Raw genomic sequence first — 22,959 nt, 5'->3', positions numbered from 1 at the left:
CTCTCCCACCCCATCCCTCCCCATCCATCCCTTCCCAGCCTCCTCCCGGAGCAGCCGGAACGCGAGGCGAACCCCGGGAGCTGCAGGTCAAGGGCTGCCCCCGCTGATCCCCAGGCCGTTCCCGGCTGGAAGTGACTCCTCCATAAACATCCCGCCTCGGGAATCGCTTCATTTAGGAGCGGCCCCGCTGGGCAGGGGGGGAAGGAGACAGATTGGCGTTGGCACAGCGGGTTGGAGACGCTCATTAATTCATTACAGAGCAGGAAGGATCCCGGAGCCGGGGAAGCAGCTCGGAGCTTATCATGCTGGTGGCTCCTTCCCTGATAAGGGCCAGGCGTCTCCAGGGGGGACGGGGACGGCCAGGACAGACGTGCTGGCAATTATCCCACCGGCTGTTCCTGCAAGAAAGAGATTTCCAGGCGGATTCTGCCTGGCTCTGGCTCGCAGTGTCCCTTCCAGTGAACACCCCGGGCTGTGGGAGCTGTCCCAGCTCAAGCAGGGGTGGAACGGGATGAGCTTTAAGGTTTTTCCACCCAAACCGGCCTGGGGTTCTGGGATTCCCCTGTGTGAGAGGGATCTGCTGGAATTTGGAATTCTGACACACGAAGGCAGCTGGCACTTCCCGGTGGCACATTGTCCCCAAAGGGTGGCCCAGGCGTGGTGTGGATCAGGCAGGTGGGGCCTTTGTCCCTCTTGTTCCTCCCCGTTCTCAAAACCAGAGACAATTCTGGAGTCTGAACACCCCAAAAGCAGCTTCAGGCTCATCCCAGCCACGGAGCAGAGTGGTTTGTACTGGTTTGCACTGGTGTCTACTGGTTTGCTCTGGTTTCCACACAAGCAACCAACTGGTTTGAGGTGCCAGGAGCCGGTGGAGCTGCAGGGACAGGGGGGACCTGCCAGGTGTGTCCAGAGCCGTAAAGATCCTGGTTCTCCCCTCTCCTCCCTCCCCCTGGGAGAGGATTTTGGAAGAATGAACCAGGCAAAGTCTGCGCAGGCAGAGGAGGAACCTCAGGGACAAGGGGACATTCCCAGCTCCACTTGTGGTGCCCCAGGAGGTCCCTACTCCTTCCTCCACGAGTCCCCAGGGCCGCTGGTCCCTCTGGAAGGGCGGGAATGGTGCGGGATGCTCGGCGGGAGAGGCAGCTGTGTTCCCACAGCCAGGCCCGGGCTGTGCTGACAGATGGGGTGCGGTTGTCACATTGCTCCTTCTCTCCTCCTCGCTGCTGGGGACGCCCTACAAAACTGAAAAGGAGGGGGGTTTTTTTTTAGGAAAAGCCGAGCGGAGCTGAGCAGGTTTTCCCCTCTCCCGCAGTTTGGTGCCAAGCCCAGAGCGGCATGAGGAGCTACGGGCCGGTGTTCGAGGAGCAGCCGTCCCACCCTCTTCCCTGAGGGCTCGGCAGAAGAAAAGGTCACCCTGGCCTGCCGAGCACGGGCCAATCCTCCCGCCACCTACAGGTGAGCTCGGGGCTCCCTCTGCACCTGGAGCGGGAGAGAAACATCCAGAATTCTGCTTCCTCCCCTCCACTTCTACCCATGGAAAATTGTTGACTTGGGAATGAGATTCCTTCTCCTGTGAGGAGCTGAGGGAGCTGGGAAAGGGTTTGGAGAGTCCTGAGGGAGCTGGGAAGGGTCTGGAGAGTCCTGAGGGAGCTGGGAAGGGTTTGGAGAGTCCTGAGGGAGCTGGGAAGGGTTTGGAGAGTCCTGAGGGAGCTGGGAAGGGGCTCAGCCTGGAGAAAAGGAGGCTCAGGGGAATTTCTGGCTCTGGACAACTCCCTGCCAGGAGGGGACAGCCAGGGGGGATTTGGGATCTTATCCCAGGGAACAGGGACAGGAGGAGAGGGAACGGCCTCGGGCTGTGCTGGGGAGGCTCAGGGGGACACCAGCAGGAATTTCCTCATGGAAAGGGCTGGAAGGGGCTGCCCAGGGGGGTTTGGAGTGCCCATCCCTGGAGGTGGCACCTGGAGGTGGCACTGAGTGCTCAGGGTGGGGATCGGGCACAGCCTGGACTCAATGATCCCACAGGGATTTTCCAGCTTCAGTGATCCCAGGATTCTGGGATGTTCCACCCCTCCCGGGGCACAGCTCAGATCCAAATCCACTCCAGCTGGAAATGCACCAGGCCCAGCCCCATGAGCGTGGCCGTGGGCATTTATCCCTGTCCCTCTCCGTTTCTCCTGGCAGGTGGAAGATGAACGGCACGGAGCTGAAGCTGGAGCCGGATTCCCGCTACAGGCTGGTGGCCGGGGATTTGGTGATCAGCAACCCCGTGAAAGCCAAGGATTCCGGCTCCTACCAGTGCGTGGCATCCAATTCCAGGGGCACCGTGGTGAGCAGGGAAGCCTCGCTCCGCTTTGGCTGTAAGTTTGGCACGGCCAGGTAAATTAAACACAACCCCAGTTAGGCTGGGCTTAAACCGAGCCTGCCTGGGAAAAGGCTGGAGAGAATCTCTCCAACACATCACCCCGTGGAGAAAACTCTCTTCCACAGAGATTTGGAGAGTTTGGATAATTTGGAGTATTATGGAAAAAGCTAATGACATTTTTGGGTCTCCCTCTGCACAAACCCACCCGAGGAGGGGCAGAGAAAGCGCAGGGGTTCCTCCAGCTGTATTTTTCTGTCCAGGTTTCACTCTGCCTGTGTTCAGTTTTGCAGGAATTCTCGGCGGAAGAGCGGGACCCCGTGAAGATCACTGAGGGTTGGGGGGTGATGTTCACGTGCAGCCCCCCGCCCCACTACCCAGGTAAGTGGGACACGGCAGAGCACGGGGTTCCCACATTTTCTGGGAATTTCATGGAAGTAAATTTGGGGTTAATTCAGAGTTTGTAACGCAACAAAGCAGAGGCAGGACTTGGGAGTGTCCGTGCAAGGGCCAATTCCAGCCTGGAATCCCACTGGGTCCATCCCAGCTGGGAGGACAAACCTGTCCAGTTTATTCCTTTCCTTTTTCCCCCAGGTTTATCCTACCGGTGGCTCCTGAATGAGTTCCCCAATTTCATCCCGGCCGACGGGAGACGTTTCATCTCCCAGACCACGGGCAACCTTTACATTGCCAAGACGGAGGCCTCGGACCTGGGCAACTACTCCTGCTTTGCCACGAGCCACATCGACTTCATCACCAAGAGTGTCTTCAGCAAGTTCTCCCGCCTCAGCCTGGCTGCAGAGGGTCAGTGCTCCTGGATTGTCCCAGAAACGCCAATTCTTATGGGAAAAATCCGAATTAACAAACCCCGCAAAGCATTTGGGCCCCGCAGCACCCAAATCAACCTCCAGCCTCTCTTAAGAGCTTCAAAAACATGGATGGGCTGGGGTGGGAGGGAAGCAGCTCTCTCTCCAAGATTCCGTGTTTCCACTCCATCCATGGGGTTTCTTTATTTTTAAAGGATAATTCTGGAACAGGGAAAAGGGAATTAAACAGGAGGAAGGCCTGGATGGACACGGATTGGAGCAACCTGGGATAGTGCAAAGTGTCCCTGTCCATGGCACGGGTGGGACTGGATGGGCTTTAAGGGCCTTCCAACCCAAACCATTCCAGGATTCTGGGATTCTCGGGAATTGCAGAGCCCTGAGATGTTATAAAAGAGATTTTTAGACACTTCAGCAAGAGCTGTCTGAAAAAGAAAATGGAACCTCTGTCCCCTCACCCAAACACACAAAGGGTTGGGAAGTCACCTCATGGGTCTCTCTGCCCTTTGAGACCCCCTGGGTGGCATTTCGGTGTCACCCAGGTCCCCTGAGCGGTGTTTTCCCTGTGGCAGATGCCAGGCAGTTCCCGCCCAGCATCAAGGCCAGGTTCCCTGCGGACACCTACGCTCTGACCGGGCAGGTGGTGACCCTGGAGTGCTTCGCCTTTGGAAAGTGAGTGCAGCTCCACGTGGATCGGGATGGGGAGGGAACAGCAGAACTTCCAAACCTCCAGTGGAAGACCGGAGATGGAAGGAAACGGGAAAAGGGAGGGCCTGGCCAAAACCAAGGCCCGGTGGGACAGGACCGGGGTGGCCACGCGGGGACTGAGCTCAGCCCGGATTCACCAGATCGGCTTTTCCGCAGCCCCGTGCCCCGGATCAAGTGGAGGAAGCTGGATGGGCCTCAGTCCTCCAAGTGGATCGGCAGTGAGCCCCTGCTGCAGATCCAGCACGCTGGATTTGAGGATGAGGGGACGTACGAGTGTGAGGCGGAAAACGCCAAAGGGAGGGACACCCACCAGGGCCGCATCATCATCCACGGATCCAACGTCATCCAAGCATCCCTTATCCAAGGGGACCATCCAAACGTCCCTTATCCAAGGGGACACACACGTCCCTTATCCAAGGGGACACATCCAAACCGTCCCTTATCCAAGAGGACACACACATCCAAACACGTCCCTTATCCAAGGGGACACATCCAAACGTGTCCCTTATCCAAGAGGACACATCCAAAAACATGTCCTTCATCCAAACACGTGTCCTTCACCCACGGAACACATCCAACACGTGTCCTTCTTCCACGGGGACACAAACATGTGTCCATCCAAAAAAAAAACATCCAAACATGTGTCCTTCACCCAAAACAATGTGTCCAAAACACTTACACGTGTCCTTCACCCAGGGAACACATTTTAACTTCCCAGAGCACACCAAGGTGCCCCAGGCAATGGTCTGAGGCTCTGGGACTAAAACCACCCCCTCTAATCCTGCCTCTTACCAGCCCTAATTAAAGGAGTTGCAAAGCCCAAGAGCTGCAGGGATCGGGGAAACCTTTCCTCGGTGGGCACATTTGGGCTGTGACAAGGGGGAGAGAGAGAGAGGGATCTTAACGGGCTCTGAAATCATCACAGCAAACATCAGGGAACCAGGGAAGGAAGGAGAGCGATTAAAATCAAACCTGGCTCGCGCTCAAGATCCTCTCCAAGCCTGAGGAGCTTCCACCAGGGGTAATGCTCTGAGCTGTTGAGCAGATCTAGTCAAGCTAAAAAACTTAACCTGGTTGTCTCATCCTGATTCCAGCTTTTCCTGAAGTTCAGGAATGGCCCGAAGCTGAGAGAGGGATGGTTCAGAGGAGATATCAGGAAGAAATTGTTTACTGTCAGAGTGGTGAGGCCCTGGCACAGGGTGGATGGGGATGGTGGCACAGGGGCTGTGGCTTCCCTATCCCTGGAAGTGTTCCAGGCCAGGTTGGACAGGACTTGGAGCAACCCGGGATGGTGGAAGGTGTTGCTGCCCATGGCAGGGGGGCACTGGAGGATCTTGAAGCTTCTTTCCAACCCAAACCATTCCATGATTTGATGGTTCAGGAATGGTTGAATTTACCCTTAAGAAGAGAAACCAATTCCTCAGACCTGGATTCCGCCCTAGAGCACAGCAGGAGCCGGCCGTGCCTCTCACTGCACAAAAGGCCGGGGCTGCTCCCGAGGCAGATCCCGCTGTGCCAACGCCTGTGCTGGCAGCGCTGGCACAGGGACGTCCTTCTGCCAGCCTGGCACTGCCACCTCTCAGCTGAGCTCCTTGGCTCTGCCCTCTCTCTCTTGTCCCCTGCAGCCCAGCCCGAATGGCTGGACGTGATCTCGGACACGGAGGCCGACATCGGGTCCGACCTGCGCTGGAGCTGCGTGGCCTCGGGCAAGCCCCGGCCCACGGTGCGGTGGCTGCGGGATGGGCAGCCCCTGACATCCCAGGTACCCCCCAGCCAGCTCTGATCCCGCTCCTCCAGCCCCAGCCCCTCCTCCTGCCTCGCTCCTGCATCCCCGCCCTGGTTCTCACCCCGCATCCCCTCCTCCATGTGCCCCCATCGGGCTGCGAAGCGACGGCACCATCCCCAAATCGCCTCTCCTGGCGCTGCCATCCCAGCCATTGCTTCGTGCAGCTGCAGGGACTCACAGCCGGCCAGCAGGGAGGACAAACAGAGCCTCGTGCCTGTCCTGGTGTCCTGGTGTCACCTGCACCTTGCTGCTCAGGTGTCTCGGCAAACAGAGCACGGCGACACGGGGGAGTGACCGCACAGACATAAAAACAAATCCTGCGTTTTCCCCCGTGGAAAACCAGGCCACCCCGAGGAGTCTGTGACGAAACTCAACCCTGACCCAGCTGAGGACTGAGTTCCATTTTTTTTTGTTTTGTTTTGTTTTTCTCATCTAATGGGTTCATCCTCTTGTTTGCACAGAACCGCATCGAAGTGAGCGGTGGAGAGCTGAGATTTTCCAAGCTAGTCCTGGAGGACTCTGGCATGTATCAGTGTGTGGCTGAGAACAAGCATGGCACAGTTTATGCAAGTGCTGAATTAACAGTGCAAGGTAATTCCTCCTTTCCCAGAGCTCTGGGTTCCAATGGGACACTGAAAAAATCTCTTCCTAATATCCTGATGTGATCCTGACACTGTGATGTCACAGTGAGATAAGAGCAGGCAAAAACTGCTTTGCTCACCATTGAAATAGTTTCTAGCTCAACAAGACACTGTGCAAGCCTTGAAATTCTAAATCCTGTATAAATTCTGTGTGAAAGTGGACAAAAAACTCCGTTTAGCCACAGGAAGTGGACAGGACACCCAGCAGCAGCACTAAGACCTCTCTTCCACTACAAATTCCTCTCTTTTGGAGGAAAGAGGTCCAAAAAAAAGAGTTCAGCCTCCATTCCACCTGGTTTGATGACTGGAGCTGGACTGCTGCCGAACTTGTTCCATATTAGTCCAAAAGTTCATCTCCTCGTGGAGATGCCAAAGATAAATTAAAGGCCCTGAGCACCAACTGCTCAGCATTAACACAGCGAGGCCAACAGGTAAATCCCGATTCCATCTGCAGTTCCAGGAGGAGTTTCAGGCAAGCTGGATGTCTGCGTTGGTCAGGATATTGAAGAGATTATCCTCGACATGTTCCAAAGCAGCTGTTGTTGTGTCTCTCAAAGACCTTGCACTTGTTAGGGTCATTCCCATCGCTCCGTCCCACTCGTGTGCCACATAATTCCTGCCTGGCAGGCATCAGGATCCACCCGGCAGCCGAGGAATTCCTCCCTTCTCCCGCTCTCCAGGCTCTGCCTCGCTTCTCTTACCGAGCCATCCAACAACAAATCCATTCCCACTCGCACGGTGCTGAAATTCCCCCCAGGGCAGCGTTTCTAATCGTGCCTTAATCCTCTTTTTTTATCCCTGTAGCCTTAGCTCCAGATTTTAGACTAAACCCGGTGAAGCGCCTGATCCCGGCAGCCCGGAGCGGGAAGGTCATCATCCCGTGCCAACCACGAGCAGCACCAAAAGCCACCGTGCTCTGGACCAAAGGGACAGAACTCCTGGTCAACAGCAGCAGGTAGCAGCACAGAGTCAGCTTCCACCTAGAAAATGTAGCTAAAATTTTTTTTTTTTTTTTTTTTCACCAGAAGACTGGACTCGATGATCCAAATGTGCTGCCGCATCCCTGAATTTTATTAGCCCTCTAATTTCTTCTCTAGCAAACTCCTACATGATATTTTCTGCCTGATTTTGTCCCCGGTTTCTCCAAAATCAGTGGAAATTCCCAGATGTCCAGCAGGAGCGGATCTTTTAACATTCTTTTGTGTGGCTCCTCTTCCTTTGCAGGGTGACGATTACAGCGGACGGGACCCTGATCCTGCAAAACATCAGCAAATCCGACGAGGGAAAATACACCTGCTTTGCTGAGAACTTCATGGGCAAAGCCAACAGCACTGGAATCCTCTCTGTCCGAGGTAGGGATGTTCACTTGGGGTCAATCAAGCAAGGAACAGCTAAGAATGAATGATGTGATGTTTCTCCTCTCCTTATACTCCCAAAAAACAGAGTAATCAGGGAATCAAAGTGATTTCAGGTGGAGCAGCAAAACTTCTGCCTGACCCACCAACAAACGGCCCTTGAGGAAAGCGTTTCCATTTCCTAATCCTTCCTCTTCCTCCTGTGAAGCTCCAGCTGTTGGAGCGGGATGAGGAGCTGGAAGGGATGGTTTGGATCCTGGGACGGGGACGTTGGCTGCTAACGACCCTTCCCGCTCGTTGCCCGCAGATGCCACCAAGATCACGCTGGCACCATCGAGCGCCGACATCAACGTGGGTGAGAACCTCACCCTGCAGTGCCACGCGTCCCACGACCCCACCATGGACCTCACCTTCACCTGGTCCCTGGATGATTTCCCCATCGACTTTGACAAGTCCGAGGGGCACTACCGGCGAGCCAGCGCAGTGAGTCCAGAGGGAATTCCGGCCCATCCAAAGGGTGGCAAATTAATTCCATGCTCGTTGTTTGCGTGCTCCGTCACTTTGCCCACAGTGGTTGTGAATTCCACATCCCTGGAAGTGTCCAAGGCCATGTTGGACGGGGCTTGGAGCAGCCTGGGACAGTGGAAGGTGTCCCTGGCCATGGCTGGGGTGGAATGGGATGGGCTTTAAGATCCTTCCCAGTTCAAACCATTCCATGATTCCATGATCACTCCCCTCCTAAACTGGAGGAGAAAGGGAAAGGCCTGTGGATAAAGGCAGGCAGAGATCACTCAGTGATCCCTCAACGATCACTCAATGACCACTCATTGATCACTCAATAACCACTCAATGATCACTCAATGATCAATCAGTGATCCCTCAATGGTCACTGAATGATCACTTAGTGATCATTCAATGATCAAACAGTGATTTCTCAATTATCTCTCATTGATCATTCAATGGTCACTCAATGTTCACTCATTGTTCACTTAATGGTCACTCACTGGTCACTCAATGGTCACTCATTGATTACTCATTGATCACTCATTGATCACTCAAATATCTCTCATTGATCATTCAATGGTCACTCAATGTTCACTCATTGATTACTCGTTGATCACTCATTGATGACTCAGTGTTCACTCATTGATCACTCTTTGATCACCATCCCAAGCCAAACAGACCCAGCACAGCCTCGGCCTTGGCAGCACTGGATCCATCCTGGATCCATCCAGCTCCATCACCCACGGTGGGATCTTTTCCCATCTCCCTCCTCTCCACCTTCACCACAACCCAGCCCACACTGAATTCTGACTAATGACCAGTCACCTTCTGGTGCTGTCCCCACCGTGTTCTCTGGTTGCCCTGCAGAAGGAGGCCATCGGGGACCTCAGCATCTCCAACGCGCAGCTGCGGCACTCGGGGCGTTACACCTGCACGGCCCAGACCGTGGTGGACAGCGCGTCCGAGTCAGCCACGCTCACCGTCAGAGGTAATTCCCTGTGGGAACATTCCCTGCTCCTGGCAAACCCAGAGCAATGACATGGCCCGTGCCATCAGCTGCTCTGTGACCACCTCACACCAAATAACTCCGTGATATGGCCCAGTGGGTTTTATTTTGACCTAAAACTTGGGTTTGATCATCTCAGAGGTCTTTTCCAATCAGGCTTAGGAGCTAAAGCTCTCAGTGAGGCTTCCCAGCTTGCAGAAAAGAAAGGCCCAATGTGAATTTAGGACTTGCACAATGCACAGGGTGATAAACCTCCAGATCTTCCATGTCAGAGACACATTTCCCATCCCTCCAGGACCTCCAGGCCCACCCGGGGGGGTGGTGGTGAGGGACATCGGTGACACCAGCGTCCAGCTGAGCTGGAGCCGTGGCTTCGACAACCACAGCCCCATCGCCAGGTACCTCATCGAGGCCCGGACCCTCCTGTCCAGCCAATGGAAGCAGATGCGCACCAGTGAGTGTCCCCACGGTGGCACCGGTGACACGCCGAGGCCACCGGCCACCAGCCAGTCCTGGCTCCATGCTGCTCGTCGCCCTATTCCTTCCCCTCCACTGCTATTGGATTTTACAGATCCCGTAAACATCGAGGGCAACGCGGAGACAGCGCAGGTGGTGAACCTCATCCCGTGGATGGATTACGAGTTCCGGGTCCTGGCCAGCAACATCCTGGGAATTGGGGAGCCCAGTCTGCCCTCCAGCAAAATCCGCACCAAGGAAGCAGGTGGGTGTGGAGACAAGCCCAGGTCCCCGTCCCTGCCCAGGATGGTCCCAAGGGATGAATCATCTCCTGGAGAGCTCCCAGAGCTGAGGCCACCAGAGGATTTTCCATCTTTTTGCCCATTTCTGTGTCAAAAATGAGCAGGGTTAGAGCTGCACTTGCCAGCACTACATCCAGCTGGGAATGTTCATTCCATGTCCAGCGGCTTGGACAGAAAGGATGGGAGAACAGCAGGAGAACCGCACCCAATCCACCAAATGCAAACCAGCTTCTTCCCAATAAAACTCCCTCCACATCCCCGCTTTTGAGCTCCATCCTTGTCCCCTCGGACACCAAATCCTTGTCCCATGCCCCTAAATCACCTGGTCAGGCACAAGCTGGAGTTCCACAGAGCCCAGTCCTTTTCTGGGAGCTGTCCCATCCGGTGTCACCGGTGTCACGCCGTGTTTGTGCTCCTCTCCATCGCTCCCACCTCCTTAACCCAAACTCTGATTTTTTTGGGGGGACCTCACAGCACCGACGGTGGCACCGTCCGGGCTCGGCGGCGGCGGAGGGGCTCCCAACGAGCTCATCATCACCTGGACGGTGAGTTGGGAACAGGGAAAGCACCAAGGTGGGACCACGTGGCATTTTTTGGGGGGAAATCAGCTCTGCCATGCCTGTTTGGACACGGGGTTGAGCCAAGGGCTGGTTTGGATGGAATAAGCGCGCATTTCCTTTGGGAAATCGGCACGAAACAGGGTATTTTACAAGGTACATTTTACAAGGTGAAAATCTATTTAGATTTAAGTGAAATGTGCTACTTTAAATTATTAGTAACTTGCTAGCATAGGTAAAATACAGTTTCTACTGCGCTTGTAAAACCTACCTCAGCCGAAGAGAAAGAATGCAAATTTCCAAGCCAAAGAGATAAGAGAGGCCCTTTAAACTTTAAAGCAAAGACAGAAAATTCCAAAGCTGGAACAAAGTGACCAGAGAGTTCTCTGTACAAAGACTAATTACAAGCTGTAACGCAAAACCAGTAAAATGACTGGTAAAAAACACGGGGTTGAGCCAAGGGCTGGTTTGGACAGACCAAGAGCACGTTTCCTTCAGGAAATCAGTGCCAAGATCCCAGTTTGGACATGGGGTTGAGCCAAGGGCTGGTTTGGATGGAACAAGCACACATTTCCTTCAGGAAATCAGCGCCACCATCCCACTTTGGACACCGTCCCAGTCCCCCTTGGTTCGGGCTTTACAACACCTTTGGACACGGGGTTGAGCCAAGGGCTGGTTTGGATGGACCAAGCGCACATTTCCTTCGGGAAATCAGCACCGCTGTCCCAGTTTGGGTGAGCCAAAGCCCAGTTTGGACAGACCAAGGCTCTCTCTCTCTCTCTTCCCAGCCGACGCTGCGGGACTACCAGAACGGGGACGGCTTTGGGTACATCGTGTCCTTCCGGAGGAAGGGCAGCCAGGCCTGGCTGAGGGCGCGGGTGCCGCACGCGGAGTCGCTGCACTTCGTGTACCGCAACGAGAGCATCGCGCCCTACACCCCCTTCGAGGTGAAGATCAAGGCCTACAACAGGAAAGGGGAGGGCCCCGAGAGCCTCACGGCCATCGTGTACTCGGCAGAGGAAGGTAAAAGCAGCGGGAGAGCTGGGGGTGCTCACCTGGAGAGGAGGAGGCTCCAGGGAGAGCTCAGAGCCCCTTCCGGTGCCTAAAGGGGCTCCAGGAGAGCTGGAGAGGGACTGGGGGCAAGGCATGGAGGGACAGGACACAGGGAATGGCTTCCCACTGCCAGAGGGCAGGGATGGATGGGAGATTGGGATGGAATTTTTCCCTGGGAGGGTGGGGAGGGGCTGGGATAGAATTCCCAGAGAAGTTGTAGCTGCCCCTGGATCCCTGGAAGTGTCCAAGGTCAGGTTGGACAGGGCCTGGAGCAGCCTGGGACAGTGGAAGGTGTCCCTGCCCATGGCAGGGGTGGCACTGGATGAGCCTTAAGGTCCCTTCCACCCAAACCATTCCACAATCCATGCACAGACTCGGAATTCGCCGTTTTGTCCAGCCTTTCCTCAGCCAGACCCCTGCAGATCCGTGTCCGTCCGGGAGCTCGGACGTTCCTTTGGCTCCTCTACTCCTCCAAACCCTCAGCGTGACGATTCCCTGAGCCCAGAGCTGCCCCACAGCCTCGGGGCAGACACGGATCCCAGAGCTCACAGCTGTGGCCCTCCTTGTCCTCCTAAGTCTCTAAATCCCTTCCCCTCGCTCCGTAACACAACAGCAGCTGCCTGCCAGGGATGATGCTGCGGGAAAACCTTTTGTTCCCAACGGGGCCCAAAGTCAGGAAAAGGATTTTATTCCTGTTTTTCAGAACCCAAAGCAGCTCCTTACAGGGTCATTGCCAAGTCGGTCCTGTCCTCAGAGATGGATGTGTCCTGGGAGCCCGTGGAGCAGGGAGAAGTGACCGGAGTGCTTTTGGGATACGAGGTAGGAGATTCCAATGGGAATGGGAGACCCCGAGAGCCCAGCAAGGAAAATTCCCCCGGGTTATGTGAGGTGAAAGGAAATAATGTTTTGATTCCAGAGGTGGGGGATAATTCTCACCACGTGGTTCTAATGGGGCTGGCACCGCTCTCTCAGGAGAGATTAAAGGGAATCATCCCATTTTCCCTGCCTGCCTTTCCCGGGAGGCCGTGGCCTCATTCCTGGGCACGCACAAAGCAAAGTACACGGAAACAAACACCCAAAGGCCCTTCGGGGTGGGCTGACCTGGGATTTGCAGATCTCTTCTTCCTAAACCCATTCCATGCAGATCCGGTACTGGAAGGACGGGGACAAGGAGGAGGCGGCTGACAGAGTGAGGACAGCGGGGTTGGTGACATCGGCTCACGTCACCGGCCTGCACCCCAACACCGACTACCACGTGTCAGTGCGAGCCTACAACCGGGCAGGGACCGGCCCCCCCAGCCCCGCCACCAACGTCACCACCACGAGACCTCGTGAGTGAGCCCTGACCCCTCTGCTTTCCACAGGATCCCCCAAAATCACCCTGACTTTGATCGTGGTGCTCTTGTTTGATGTCCTCTCGACGCCCCACAGCGGTGACAGCTCAGGGGATGGCTGGGACCAGCACAGCCTTCTCCTCCCTCATTTACCCAATTCCTGTCTGGTTTCGCATCCCTCAGCACCAAAAAGGCCACCTGGGAACATCTCCTGGACTTTTTCTGGCTCCACAGTCAGCATCAAGTGGGACCCCGTGGTGGCCAAGGCAGACGAGTCGGCGGTGACGGGGTACAAGGTACGGCCAGCGTGGCTGGGCTTCTCCTGGAGGTGATCCAAGGAACTCACAGGGAACAGGAGCTCAGCATTCCCTCTTCCCACAGATGCTCTACAGGCAGGATTCCCACTCGGCCCCCACCCTGTACCTGGCCAGCAAGAGCCAGATCGACATCCCCATCCCTGAGGATTTCACTCACGCCTTCGTCCAGATCCGGGTGACCGGGCCCGGCGGGGACGGGACCCCGGCAGAAGTTCACATCCTCCGGAACAGCGGTACCCGTGCTCCTCCGGCCACACCCGCCCCTCTGGCCCCACCCACCCCTCTGACCACACCCATCCATGTGCCCCTCTGGCCCCACCCACCCCTCTGACCACACCCATCCATGTGCCCCTCTGGCCCCACCCACCCCTCTGACCACACCCATCCATGTGCCCCTCTGGCCCCACCCACCCCTCTGACCACACCCATCCATGTGCCCCTCTGGCCCCACCCACCCCTCTGACCACACCCATCCATGTGCCCCTCTGGCCACACCCACTCCACTGGGCACACCCACTCCACTGACCACACCCATCCATGTGCTTCTCCAACCACACCCACTCAACTGACCACACCCATTCATCTGACCACACCCATCCAGGTGTGGTCCACTGACCACACCCATTCCACTGACCACACCCACCAATGCACTCCTCTGGCCACAGCTGCCCCTCTGACCACACCCACTCCACTAGACACACCCACTCCACTGACCACACCCATCCATGTGATACCCTGACCACACCCACTCCTCTGGCCACACCCACTCCCTGACCACACCCTCTCCATGACCAAATTCCCCTTTCCAAGGTTCTCCAAGACCCTGGAGCTCACCCACCGGACACCTCCCGTCCACCCCTTCCCAGCAGGAGGCCTCAGCATGATCCCAGTAAATTGTGGTTTAAAATCCCACTCTCCCTTCCAGGGCCACAGGAGAACATCCTCCCGCAGTGTTTTAGGCTGAGACTCTGGAATTGGTCCTTTCTGGAATTGTTTTTTTCCTGGAATCAGCCCTTGGTTCCCTTGTGCTGTTCACTCATAGGAATTCCTGACTCTCCTTCTCCCCACTCCTCTTCCCAAGCTCAGTCCAGCCTGACCCAACTTTAGGATTTGCAGCCTCGAGACCCCACAACACCCAACTTCCCAGAAATCGTTTTAAGAGCTAAAAACGATTCAAGTCTTCCACTAAGAGTGAAATCCCAGCTCTGTGGGGCCGCAGCTCCAGTGAACTCCCTAAATCCAGGGGCGAATTCCCAGCGCCCAAATTCCCGTTCCCAGCATTCCCAGGAGTTCTACCAGCGCCAAACACACCAAAAACCCCACAAAACCTCCCTCAAGATCCCCGGGGTGTCCGTGCCACCCCACAGCCCCATCCCTATTCCGTGTTTTCCCAGGGACGAGCATGATGGTGGAGGACTCAGGGACGAGGCCAGCGCCACACGTCGTGGTCGTCACCACCAACTCCCTGCTGCTGGTGGCCCTGGTCAGCTCCCTGGAGCTCTGAGCGCGCCCCGGACGCGGCTCCGGACACGGCTCCTCCCAATCCCATGGGAATGACACAAATCCCACCTCGGGGAGAGGATTGCACCACGCGGTTGGAAGGGAGGAAGGAATTAAAAAGAGCTTTTTTTTTTTTGTTTGTTTGGAGGAAGAAAAGCTTTCATACAAGACATGGGTCTTTAACCGATTAAATGTTTTTTAAGGAAAACGAGGAAAATGAAGAATTCTCCGGGAATTCTGCAGCCAGCTGCCCCCGCCCTCACTGTATCCATAGGTTTTCTGCCTTACTGAAGCCATGTATGAGATAACCAGACTGCTAAATTTGACTTTTTTTTTAAACTCTGTACAGTGAATTCCATGGGGGGACGGGGACTGAGGAGTTCAGGGACCAGCATGTTCCACACCCATCCCACCACAGCCAGCTCGGAGCCTTTGTGGGATGGGATTGATCCTTTTTCCCACAAAAAAAAAAAGAGAAAAACCCTGCAGGAACCAGCCCAAGGAGACAAATCCACAGGAGGGTCAAGCTCTGCCCCAGCCTGAAAAGCTTTTTTTACTACTCTGGTGTTCACTTGCAGCCCCAGCCTGGTGCTTGTCTCAGCTGTGAGGTGCAAATTCCGTGTTTTCCCATATCCCATGTGCTTTTTGGGGATTTGTCACCCTGTTTGCCTCTTTGGGAGAAGGGGATCCTTTCCCAGAATCCCTAATTCGGGCACCTCTGCCTAAAAATGGAGGTGTCAGTAAATCCAATTTCAGAGGGGCTTAAAGAAGGAATTTTAGAAAATGACAAAATTAAAACAGGAACGGGAGACTCCAGGAAGCCACCACGGGGACAACAAGGAAAATTTGGACTCGGATTCATCTCCCTGCACTGAGAATTCATCCAGCCAAAATTCCAGGCTCGGATTGGGACTGCAAAGGCTGAGATCCAGCCAGGAAGAGGCTCTGGATTCCAGCTCCGACGGCTGCCGGGGGAGCCCCCTCTGCTCCAGAGGCTGGGAAAAGCAGGAATGCTGAGCTGAGCACTCACAGGACTGGCTGGGAATCGATGTTGCCTGTTGAAATCTCTGTCTCCCAGTAAAGCAGTTGACCAAAGTTAACGAGAATTGGTTGGTGTTGCTGCTGGTTCCATCCCAAGGGGGGTTTTAGGGACTTTTCCCTGGCTGTGATTCCTCAATCCCAGAGAAAACCGTGCCAGCCTGGGCAATCCCGACCCTGGAATTCCCTGGCTGGGCCCTGAGGTGCAGTTTTCCCTTTAAATGCCAATTCCTCGCCCTTTTTAGCCCAGGTGGTGGCAGGGAAATCCCTCTCCAGACAGGGCAGCTCAGGCTTTGTTAAGCCCTGTTTTGGGCAGCCCCTTCTGCCATTCCGTTAATCCAGGCTTGGGAGAGGCACGGGGAAGGATCTGCACCTGCGGATCCGGCATTCGGACCTTGGGAAACGACAAAAATCTACACTTAAAGCCCTGCCAGGGCCACCAACGGGAGGAAAAGGCTTGGAATCCTCCTTAAAAACCTCTGTGAGCTTCCTAAAATACAGCCCAGGGGTTAAAGGTGTGCAGAGCCAGGGAGAGGAGTGGAATTCAGGGGATTTGGAGGGAGGGTGGAGAGAGGGAGGGATGAAGGAAGGATGGAGAGAGGGAAGGATGAAGGATGGAGAGAGGGAAGGATGAAGGATGGAGAGAGGGAAGGAGCCCTGCCCAGCTCCAGCCTCTGCTGATCCCAAAGATCCCGGAGCTCCGGGCTCAGCTGTGCTGGGGCAGCTCCTGCCCTGTCCCCAGGAGCTGCAGGGACAGCACTGGTCACTCTGCAAGGACACCACTGGTCACTCTGTAAGGACAGCACTGGTCACTCTGCAGGGACAGCACTGGTCACTCTGCAAGGACACCACTGGTCACTCTGCAGGGACACCACTGGTCACTCTGTAAGGACAGCACTGGTGACTCTGCAGGGACACCACTGGTCACTCTGTAAGGACACCACTGGTCACTCTGCAGGGACACCATTGGTCACTCTGCAGGGACACCATTGGTCACTCTGCAGGGACAGCACTGGTCACCCTGTAGGGACAGCACTGGTCACTCTGCAGGGACAGCACTGGTCACCCTGCAGGGACATCAGCAGCCAGAGGGAAAGGTGGGAACAGGAATTCTATCCCAGTGGATCAGGGAATGGGGTAACAGCTCCAGGAGCAGAGGATGGAGGAGCCAGGAAGCCCCAAAATCGATTTATGGGGTTGTTTTTGCTGCCACCCAATGAGTGACACCAACGTTCCTTGGCTGAGGGAAGCCTGAGGAGATCCCAGGGATTTCTTCACAGCCCCTCTGCTCCCTGGATCTGCCCTGATTGCTTCCTAAAGCTCAGGACCACGGAATGGCGAGCAGACAGAATTCCCAGAAAGTCCAGGATTCCCATGGAGTTCAGAGTTCCTGGGGTTTCCATGGAGTCCAGGGTTTCCATGGAGTCTGTGCCATCCTCACCTCCAGGTGATGGTGAAAAATTGGGAAAAAGGAGTTCAGGCACCAATTCAGAGCAGAGAGAGACATTTTTTCCCTAAATTTCTGCCGTTTATGGTGTGAATTTAGGGGCAGTGATTAAGAAAAGATGATTTTGCAGGGAGAGAGGGGAAAAAAGGAGGGATGGGGATGCTCTTCCAAGGGTTTTTACTTCCCTACTTGCACTGAGCTCCAACCTGTGCTATTCCCTTTTCCTTCCTTCTCCCTTCTTTCCCCTGTTATGATAAATAACCCCCAATCCTTGATATCCCTTCAAAAAAATCAAAGAGTACCCCCCAAAAAAACCCCATTAAAGGCCCTTTGTGACAGCTGGACCCCAGTGGCCATCCCAGCCCTCGGTCTCCAAATAAAAACTCCAATTATGGATTCGTTTTCCCTGCTCTGAGCACCTGGCTCCCCTCAGAAATTACAAAACCCCACAATCCAAAGATGAAGGAGATTTTTGGCTCCCGCTCCGACTTCCCCAGCAGAGCCGGAGCTTTCATCCCGCTGGATTTGGGAATCCCAGCTGGGCCCAAGACACGGAAATTTCCATGACAAAGAGCAGAGAGGCTCCTGCAGATGGGGCAGCTCTGGACCATTAACTCCCAGCCCGCTGTGATGGGTCATTCCCGATTTTTCCGTGTTCAGGAGGTGAAAAAAACCCGCTGGGAATCAGCTCTGGGTAGTGCCTGGTTTGGTTTTCATTCGAATAAATAAAATTATTTCCCTCCATACCCATGTTTTTCGATATCAAAGCATTTTTGTGTCGTTCTGGTAAAAGGAAAAACTCGGGAAAATTTCAAATTTTAACCTGGATTTGGGTGTCCCTGTAGCTCGCAGGGAAAAAGGGAACAAACAGCAAATAGGAAAGAAAATTGGAAAAAAAGAAAGGGTATTTTGTAAGTCCCTCCATGGATTCCACTCCCTGCAGAATTCCTCATTGGAATTATCCAATGGTTTATCCTCATTAATCAGCAGGGAAAAAACAGACGATCCCAACCCCACTGAGCTGTTCCCGTAGGGATTTTAGGGATGAGCTCAGCTCTGGGAGGATCAAACAGCCCCAGCCCTCATCTCCTGCCTCCCGGTGCTCCCTGCCCTGCACGACCCAGGAATATCCCAGAAAATGCTTTTTCCAGGATGTCATGGAAGGGAATGAACTTCCAGAGGGAAGTGGGGCATCCTTCGTCCCCACAGCTGGGAGCAGACCTGGGATCAGAGGGAAACGACAAAATGACCTCATTCCTCTCACCCCTGACCTGGGGCAGCTCCGTCCCCCCAGAATTCTTGGAAAGGCAGGAGAAATTTAAGGAAATCCGAGGAAATTTGACAGGAATAAGGATGGGAAGTTAAATTAAAAAAACCCCAAAGACCTCGAGGTAAAGCAAAGACCCTTTAGAGGAGCTGGGAGCTGTTTGCTGTGGCTCAGGGTGCTGCAAATCCCAGCTGGATCATTCCAGAATTCCACTGGAAGCACCTGCTGGAATTCCAGCACAGGTTCTCCAGCCCTGTCCTGACTTTCCAGGCCCCAAAGTGGCCGAAAAGACTCAACAGTAAGTTGTGTCCATTGAAAAGAAATTATAAATATTCCATTAAGTTCCATGGGATCCATGGAATGTCCTGAGTTGGAAGGGGAGGATCACCAAAATCCAACTGTGGATGAGCCCAAGAATCCCACCCTGAATTCCTAATCCAGGCTCCAAAATGGCCAAAAATATTCAGTAATAAACTGTGTCTGTTAAAAATAAATTCTAGATATCCCATTAAATAGTTATGGGATCCATGGGATGTCCTGAGAAGGGAAGTTGGAAAATCCAACTGTGGATGAGCCCAAGAATCCCATCCTGAATTCCTAATCCAGGCTCCAAAATGGCTGAAAATATTCAATAATAAACTGTGTCTGTTAAAAATAAATTCTAGATATCCCATTAAATAGTCATGGGATCCATGGGATGTCCTGAGTTGGAAGGGGAGGATCACCAAAATCCAAAAATGGACGATCCCAAGATTCCCACCCTGAATTCCTGATCCTAACAAAGAGCCCAAGACAGGGAATTGCGTCAATCTCCGTTCATTTCTTGTGCTGCTCTTTTCCTGCAAATCCTGCCCAGGCAGCAGAGCCCGAGGCTGAAGAAGATCCCCACGATCACCCCACTCCCAGCTCCCAGCACGACCTCATAAAACCACTGCTTCTCCCAAAAATTCCACCGCTGCTCCGGCTCCGTGGGGCCCGTGGCGTTTCCCGGCGGCTCCTCCCCGTTGGCCGCCAGCTGCTGCTCCCAAGTCAGGGATTTCTGGAAGTCGAGATCCACCAGATCCCTGGGGATCACCCTGAGGCCGAAGTAGATCCTCTTGACGAGCTGGAAGGAGCTCAGCACCTGCACGTCGCAGCGGTAGGTCCCGGAATGCGACTCCAGCGCCGGCGAGAAGCTCAGGGAAGGGCTGGGATTGCGGAAGGGATGGAACAGGAGGTCGTTGGTGGTGATGAGCCCCCGGGCGAACCTCCAGGTGTAGCCGAAATTGGGTCCCTCCAGGCTGGCGGCGTCCGGGGAGAGGCAGGTGAGCTGGAAGGGCTTTCCCTCGGGAACGCTGAGGTGCCGGAGGCCGCAGATCCACTCGCTGAGGCAGCGCGAGCGCACCAGGGAGCAGTTGCGGCGCTCCCCGGCCGGGCTGACCTCGCACAGCCGCTCCTGCCTCACGCCCAGCCCGCAGGTGACGCTGCAGGGCGTGGAGTTCACCACCACCATGGCCTTCAGCCCCAGCGGGATGAGCTCCGCTCCCGGGGGAAGAGCCGAGCCTGATCCTGGTTCTGAGGGAAGCTCCGAGCCCGGTTCCGAGGGAGGCTCAGATCCCGATGCTGGTTCTGAGGGAAGCTCAGATCCCGATGCTGGTTCTGAGGGAAGCTCAGATCCCGATCCTGGTTCTGAGGGAAGCTCAGATCCCGATCCTGGTTCTGAGGGAAGCTCAGATCCCGATGCTGGTTCTGAGGGAAGCTCAGATCCCGGTTCCGAGGAAAGCTCTGAGCCCGGTTCCAAGGGTGGCTCCAATCCCAATCCTGAGGGAACCTCTGATCCCGCTCCTGAGGGAAGCTCTGATCCCGATCGCGGTTCCGAGGAAAGCTCCGAGCCTGGTTCCAAGGAAAGCTCCGAGCCTGGTTCCAAGGGAAGCTCCGAGCCCAGTTCCAAGGGAAGCTCAGATCCCGATCCTGAGGGAAGCTCCAATCCTGCTCCCGAGGGAAGCTCTGATCCCAATCCCAAGGGAAGCTCCATTCCCGATCCCAAAGGAAGCGCCGCTGGAACGCACAGGGCGCACAGCAGGATCACCATGATGGGGCTCTGCTCCATCTCCCAGGTGTTTTTGTGTCTGGGTTCAGCACTCCGAACCGCCCGGAATCATTCCATGGATCTTCCAGGTTCTTCAGGATGTCTCTGACATCCCACCAGATCTAATCCTTCCACCTGGGAAAATCCTCCCGGATGCGGAGCTGGAGGCACAACTAAAAAAAGACACAGCAAGACATTACTGGATCCAGCAGGGTGGGAATTCCAGGAATTCCATCGGGAATGTTCTTTGAACAGGACAGGAGGATGTTCTGATCCCTTGGATCCAACCAAACCCTGCCCAAATTCCATCAGTTTTGGGTGTGTTCGGCAATTTCAGAGTGAAATTCTCTCCTCTCTGTAAGACTTCCCACATTATTTCAGATGGATTTTATTGTGGATGGATTTCCACTGGAAAAGGAGCGGCTCCAGTTTCATTTTCCCACCAAACTCTGAATTTCCAGCAGGAATTACTGCCGGAATCTCCCAAATAACGCTGCGGAGTGTGAGGAAATCCCAAAATCCCAATTCCTCATGGAGGCCCTGTCCAATCCTCACTTATACAAACACATTCCACTCCGGAGCATTCCCCAAATCCAAGCCCAACATTCCAACCTCTACTGGGGCTGATCCATGGGAATCCAGGCTGGTCTGAGCTGGTTTGGCTCCGCTCACTCCGTGTCCACACCAGGCCCTGGAGCTGTTCCCATGGGAGCAGCTCTGACGTCACAGCCGGGGCACAACAGCCCCAAACATTCCAAGGAAGAACCCTCAGGGAAGGTCCAGCAAATCCTGAGGGCTCTGGAAGCTCTGGGTAAAATTCCCAGCCTTGGAAGGAGCCACAGGAATCGTTCCCACGCTGCCATCCCAGGAAAACGCTCGGAAGATTCCGGTGGGATCCATGCGGTGCTCAAGCATCCCCCCCAAAAAATAATGCACTGCTGAAACGTTCTTCCCTGGAAAATCCAGGTTTTTTTTGATGGAGGAGCTCCCCACAGTTCTATGGAATCACGTTCTCCATGGTTTTTGACAATTTTATGGAAAAGGCATCCCATAATCAGTCTCCTGATGGGCATCCCTGGATTCCCACAGGGATTTGGGTTTGCCGAGTTCCTCCACAACCCCAAATTCGGATCTACTTCCCCTCCTCACACTCCTTAAACCGAACTGAAGAATTCCCAGGAGTCAGGAGGATTTTCCAACCCCAATCCCCCCGGGAGCTGCTCTCCCCTCTCAGCTCCGTGTCCAGCTCCCCTTTCCCAGCCCGGCTCCGAGGATCCCTCAGGGATCTGGGAATTCCAGACCGCTCTGGGTGGGAAGGGACCTCAAATCCCACCCGTTCCCCCATCCCAGGATGCTCCAAACCCGTCCAGCCACGGATTCTCCGGGAATTCCATTCTCTGGGCACTCCGGGTTTGGTTTTACTCCAGGTTTACTCCTCTCCCTTCACTAAAACCAACAAAAAAATGCCCTAAAAACCCCAAACGCGGCGTGTTTGAAAGATTCCCAAATTCCAGCACGACAGAAACGCCCAACTTTTCCATGGAAAAGCCAAGATTTACCTGTGGATTGTAGGAAATGGAAGGTACCTCTTTATTTACAAACACAGAACCACCACCGCTGCAGGAGCTGACTGGATATTGTACAAAACCAGGGAATAAAATAAGGATGGGAAAAAAAAAATAGGGAAATAAAATAAAAATGGGAATAACCAGGAAATAAAATAAGGATGGGAATAAAGCAGGAAAGAAAATAAGGTTGGGGACAAAGCAGGAAATAAAATAAAATAAGGATGGGAATAACCAGGAAAGAAAATAAAGTAAGGATTGGAATAAAACAGGAAAGAAAATAAAATAAGGATGGGAACAAAGCAGAAAATACAATAAGGATGGGAACAAAGTGAGAAAGAAAATAGAGATGGGAATAAGGCAGGAAAGAAAATAAGGATGGGAACAAAGCAGGAAAGAAAATAAAATAAGGATGGGAAAAAAAATAGGGAAATAAAATAAAAATGGGAATAACCAGGAAATAAAATAAGGATGGGAATAAGCAGGAAATAAAATAAAATAAGGATGGGAACAAAGCAGGAAAGAAAATAAAATAAGGATGGGAATAACCAGGAAAGAAAATAAAATAAGGATTGGAATAAAACAGGAAAGAAAATAAAATAAGGATGGGAACAAAGCAGATAAAGCTGGGAACAAAGTGAGAAAGAAAATAGAGATGGGAATAAGGCAGGAAATAAAATAAGGATGGGAATAACCAGGAAAGAAAATGAGAACAAAGCAGGAAATAAAATAAGGATGGGAATAAAATGGGAAATAAAATAAGGATGGGAATAAAATAGGAAATAAAATAGGGATGGAAATAATCAGGAAATAAAATAAAGATGGGAACAGACCAGGAAATAAGGATGGGAATAAAGGAGGAAATTAAAGAA

At 53.9% G+C, this 22,959-nt stretch overlaps 2 protein-coding genes across 2 annotated transcripts in view; one reads left to right on the top strand and one right to left on the bottom strand.

The window, feature by feature from the left end:
- Positions 1–14,964, top strand: part of CNTN2 (contactin 2) — a 35,782-nt gene extending 20,818 nt beyond the window's left edge. Inside the window, exons 14-34 of the mRNA XM_053963713.1 lie at positions 1,391–1,455; positions 2,182–2,357; positions 2,645–2,740; positions 2,954–3,163; positions 3,756–3,855; positions 4,048–4,166; positions 5,517–5,653; positions 6,139–6,268; positions 7,123–7,273; positions 7,543–7,670; positions 7,981–8,156; positions 9,045–9,165; positions 9,479–9,637; positions 9,755–9,904; positions 10,416–10,486; positions 11,287–11,521; positions 12,255–12,370; positions 12,696–12,882; positions 13,069–13,181; positions 13,267–13,435; positions 14,597–14,964. Of these exons, the coding sequence (XP_053819688.1) occupies positions 1,391–1,455; positions 2,182–2,357; positions 2,645–2,740; positions 2,954–3,163; positions 3,756–3,855; positions 4,048–4,166; positions 5,517–5,653; positions 6,139–6,268; positions 7,123–7,273; positions 7,543–7,670; positions 7,981–8,156; positions 9,045–9,165; positions 9,479–9,637; positions 9,755–9,904; positions 10,416–10,486; positions 11,287–11,521; positions 12,255–12,370; positions 12,696–12,882; positions 13,069–13,181; positions 13,267–13,435; positions 14,597–14,706 (2,919 nt within the window). The 3' untranslated portion in view covers positions 14,707–14,964. The remainder of the gene's footprint in view (positions 1–1,390; positions 1,456–2,181; positions 2,358–2,644; positions 2,741–2,953; positions 3,164–3,755; positions 3,856–4,047; positions 4,167–5,516; positions 5,654–6,138; positions 6,269–7,122; positions 7,274–7,542; positions 7,671–7,980; positions 8,157–9,044; positions 9,166–9,478; positions 9,638–9,754; positions 9,905–10,415; positions 10,487–11,286; positions 11,522–12,254; positions 12,371–12,695; positions 12,883–13,068; positions 13,182–13,266; positions 13,436–14,596) is intronic.
- Positions 14,965–19,254: 4,290 nt separating this feature from the next.
- On the bottom strand, positions 19,255–21,237 carry TMEM81 (transmembrane protein 81). The gene is made up of 2 exons (XM_053964020.1): positions 21,135–21,237; positions 19,255–20,695 (listed from the first exon to the last, which is right to left on the bottom strand). The coding sequence occupies exon 2, from the start codon at positions 20,541–20,543 to the stop codon at positions 19,260–19,262; it is 1,284 nt and encodes a 427-aa protein (XP_053819995.1). The 5' UTR covers positions 20,544–20,695; positions 21,135–21,237; the 3' UTR covers positions 19,255–19,259.
- Positions 21,238–22,959: the final 1,722 nt, after the last annotated feature.

Source organism: Vidua chalybeata, chromosome 24, assembly GCF_026979565.1.
Source record: "Vidua chalybeata isolate OUT-0048 chromosome 24, bVidCha1 merged haplotype, whole genome shotgun sequence".
Lineage (NCBI taxonomy): Eukaryota > Metazoa > Chordata > Aves > Passeriformes > Viduidae > Vidua > Vidua chalybeata.
The sequence above is the reverse complement of the archived record's forward strand: the minus strand, read 5'-3'. Positions and strand labels throughout refer to the sequence as shown.

Coding starts and splice junctions, on each gene's coding strand:
- TMEM81 (XM_053964020.1), bottom strand. CDS start 20,543: ATGGAGCAGAGCCCCATCATGGTGATCCTGCTGTGCGCCCTGTGCGTT.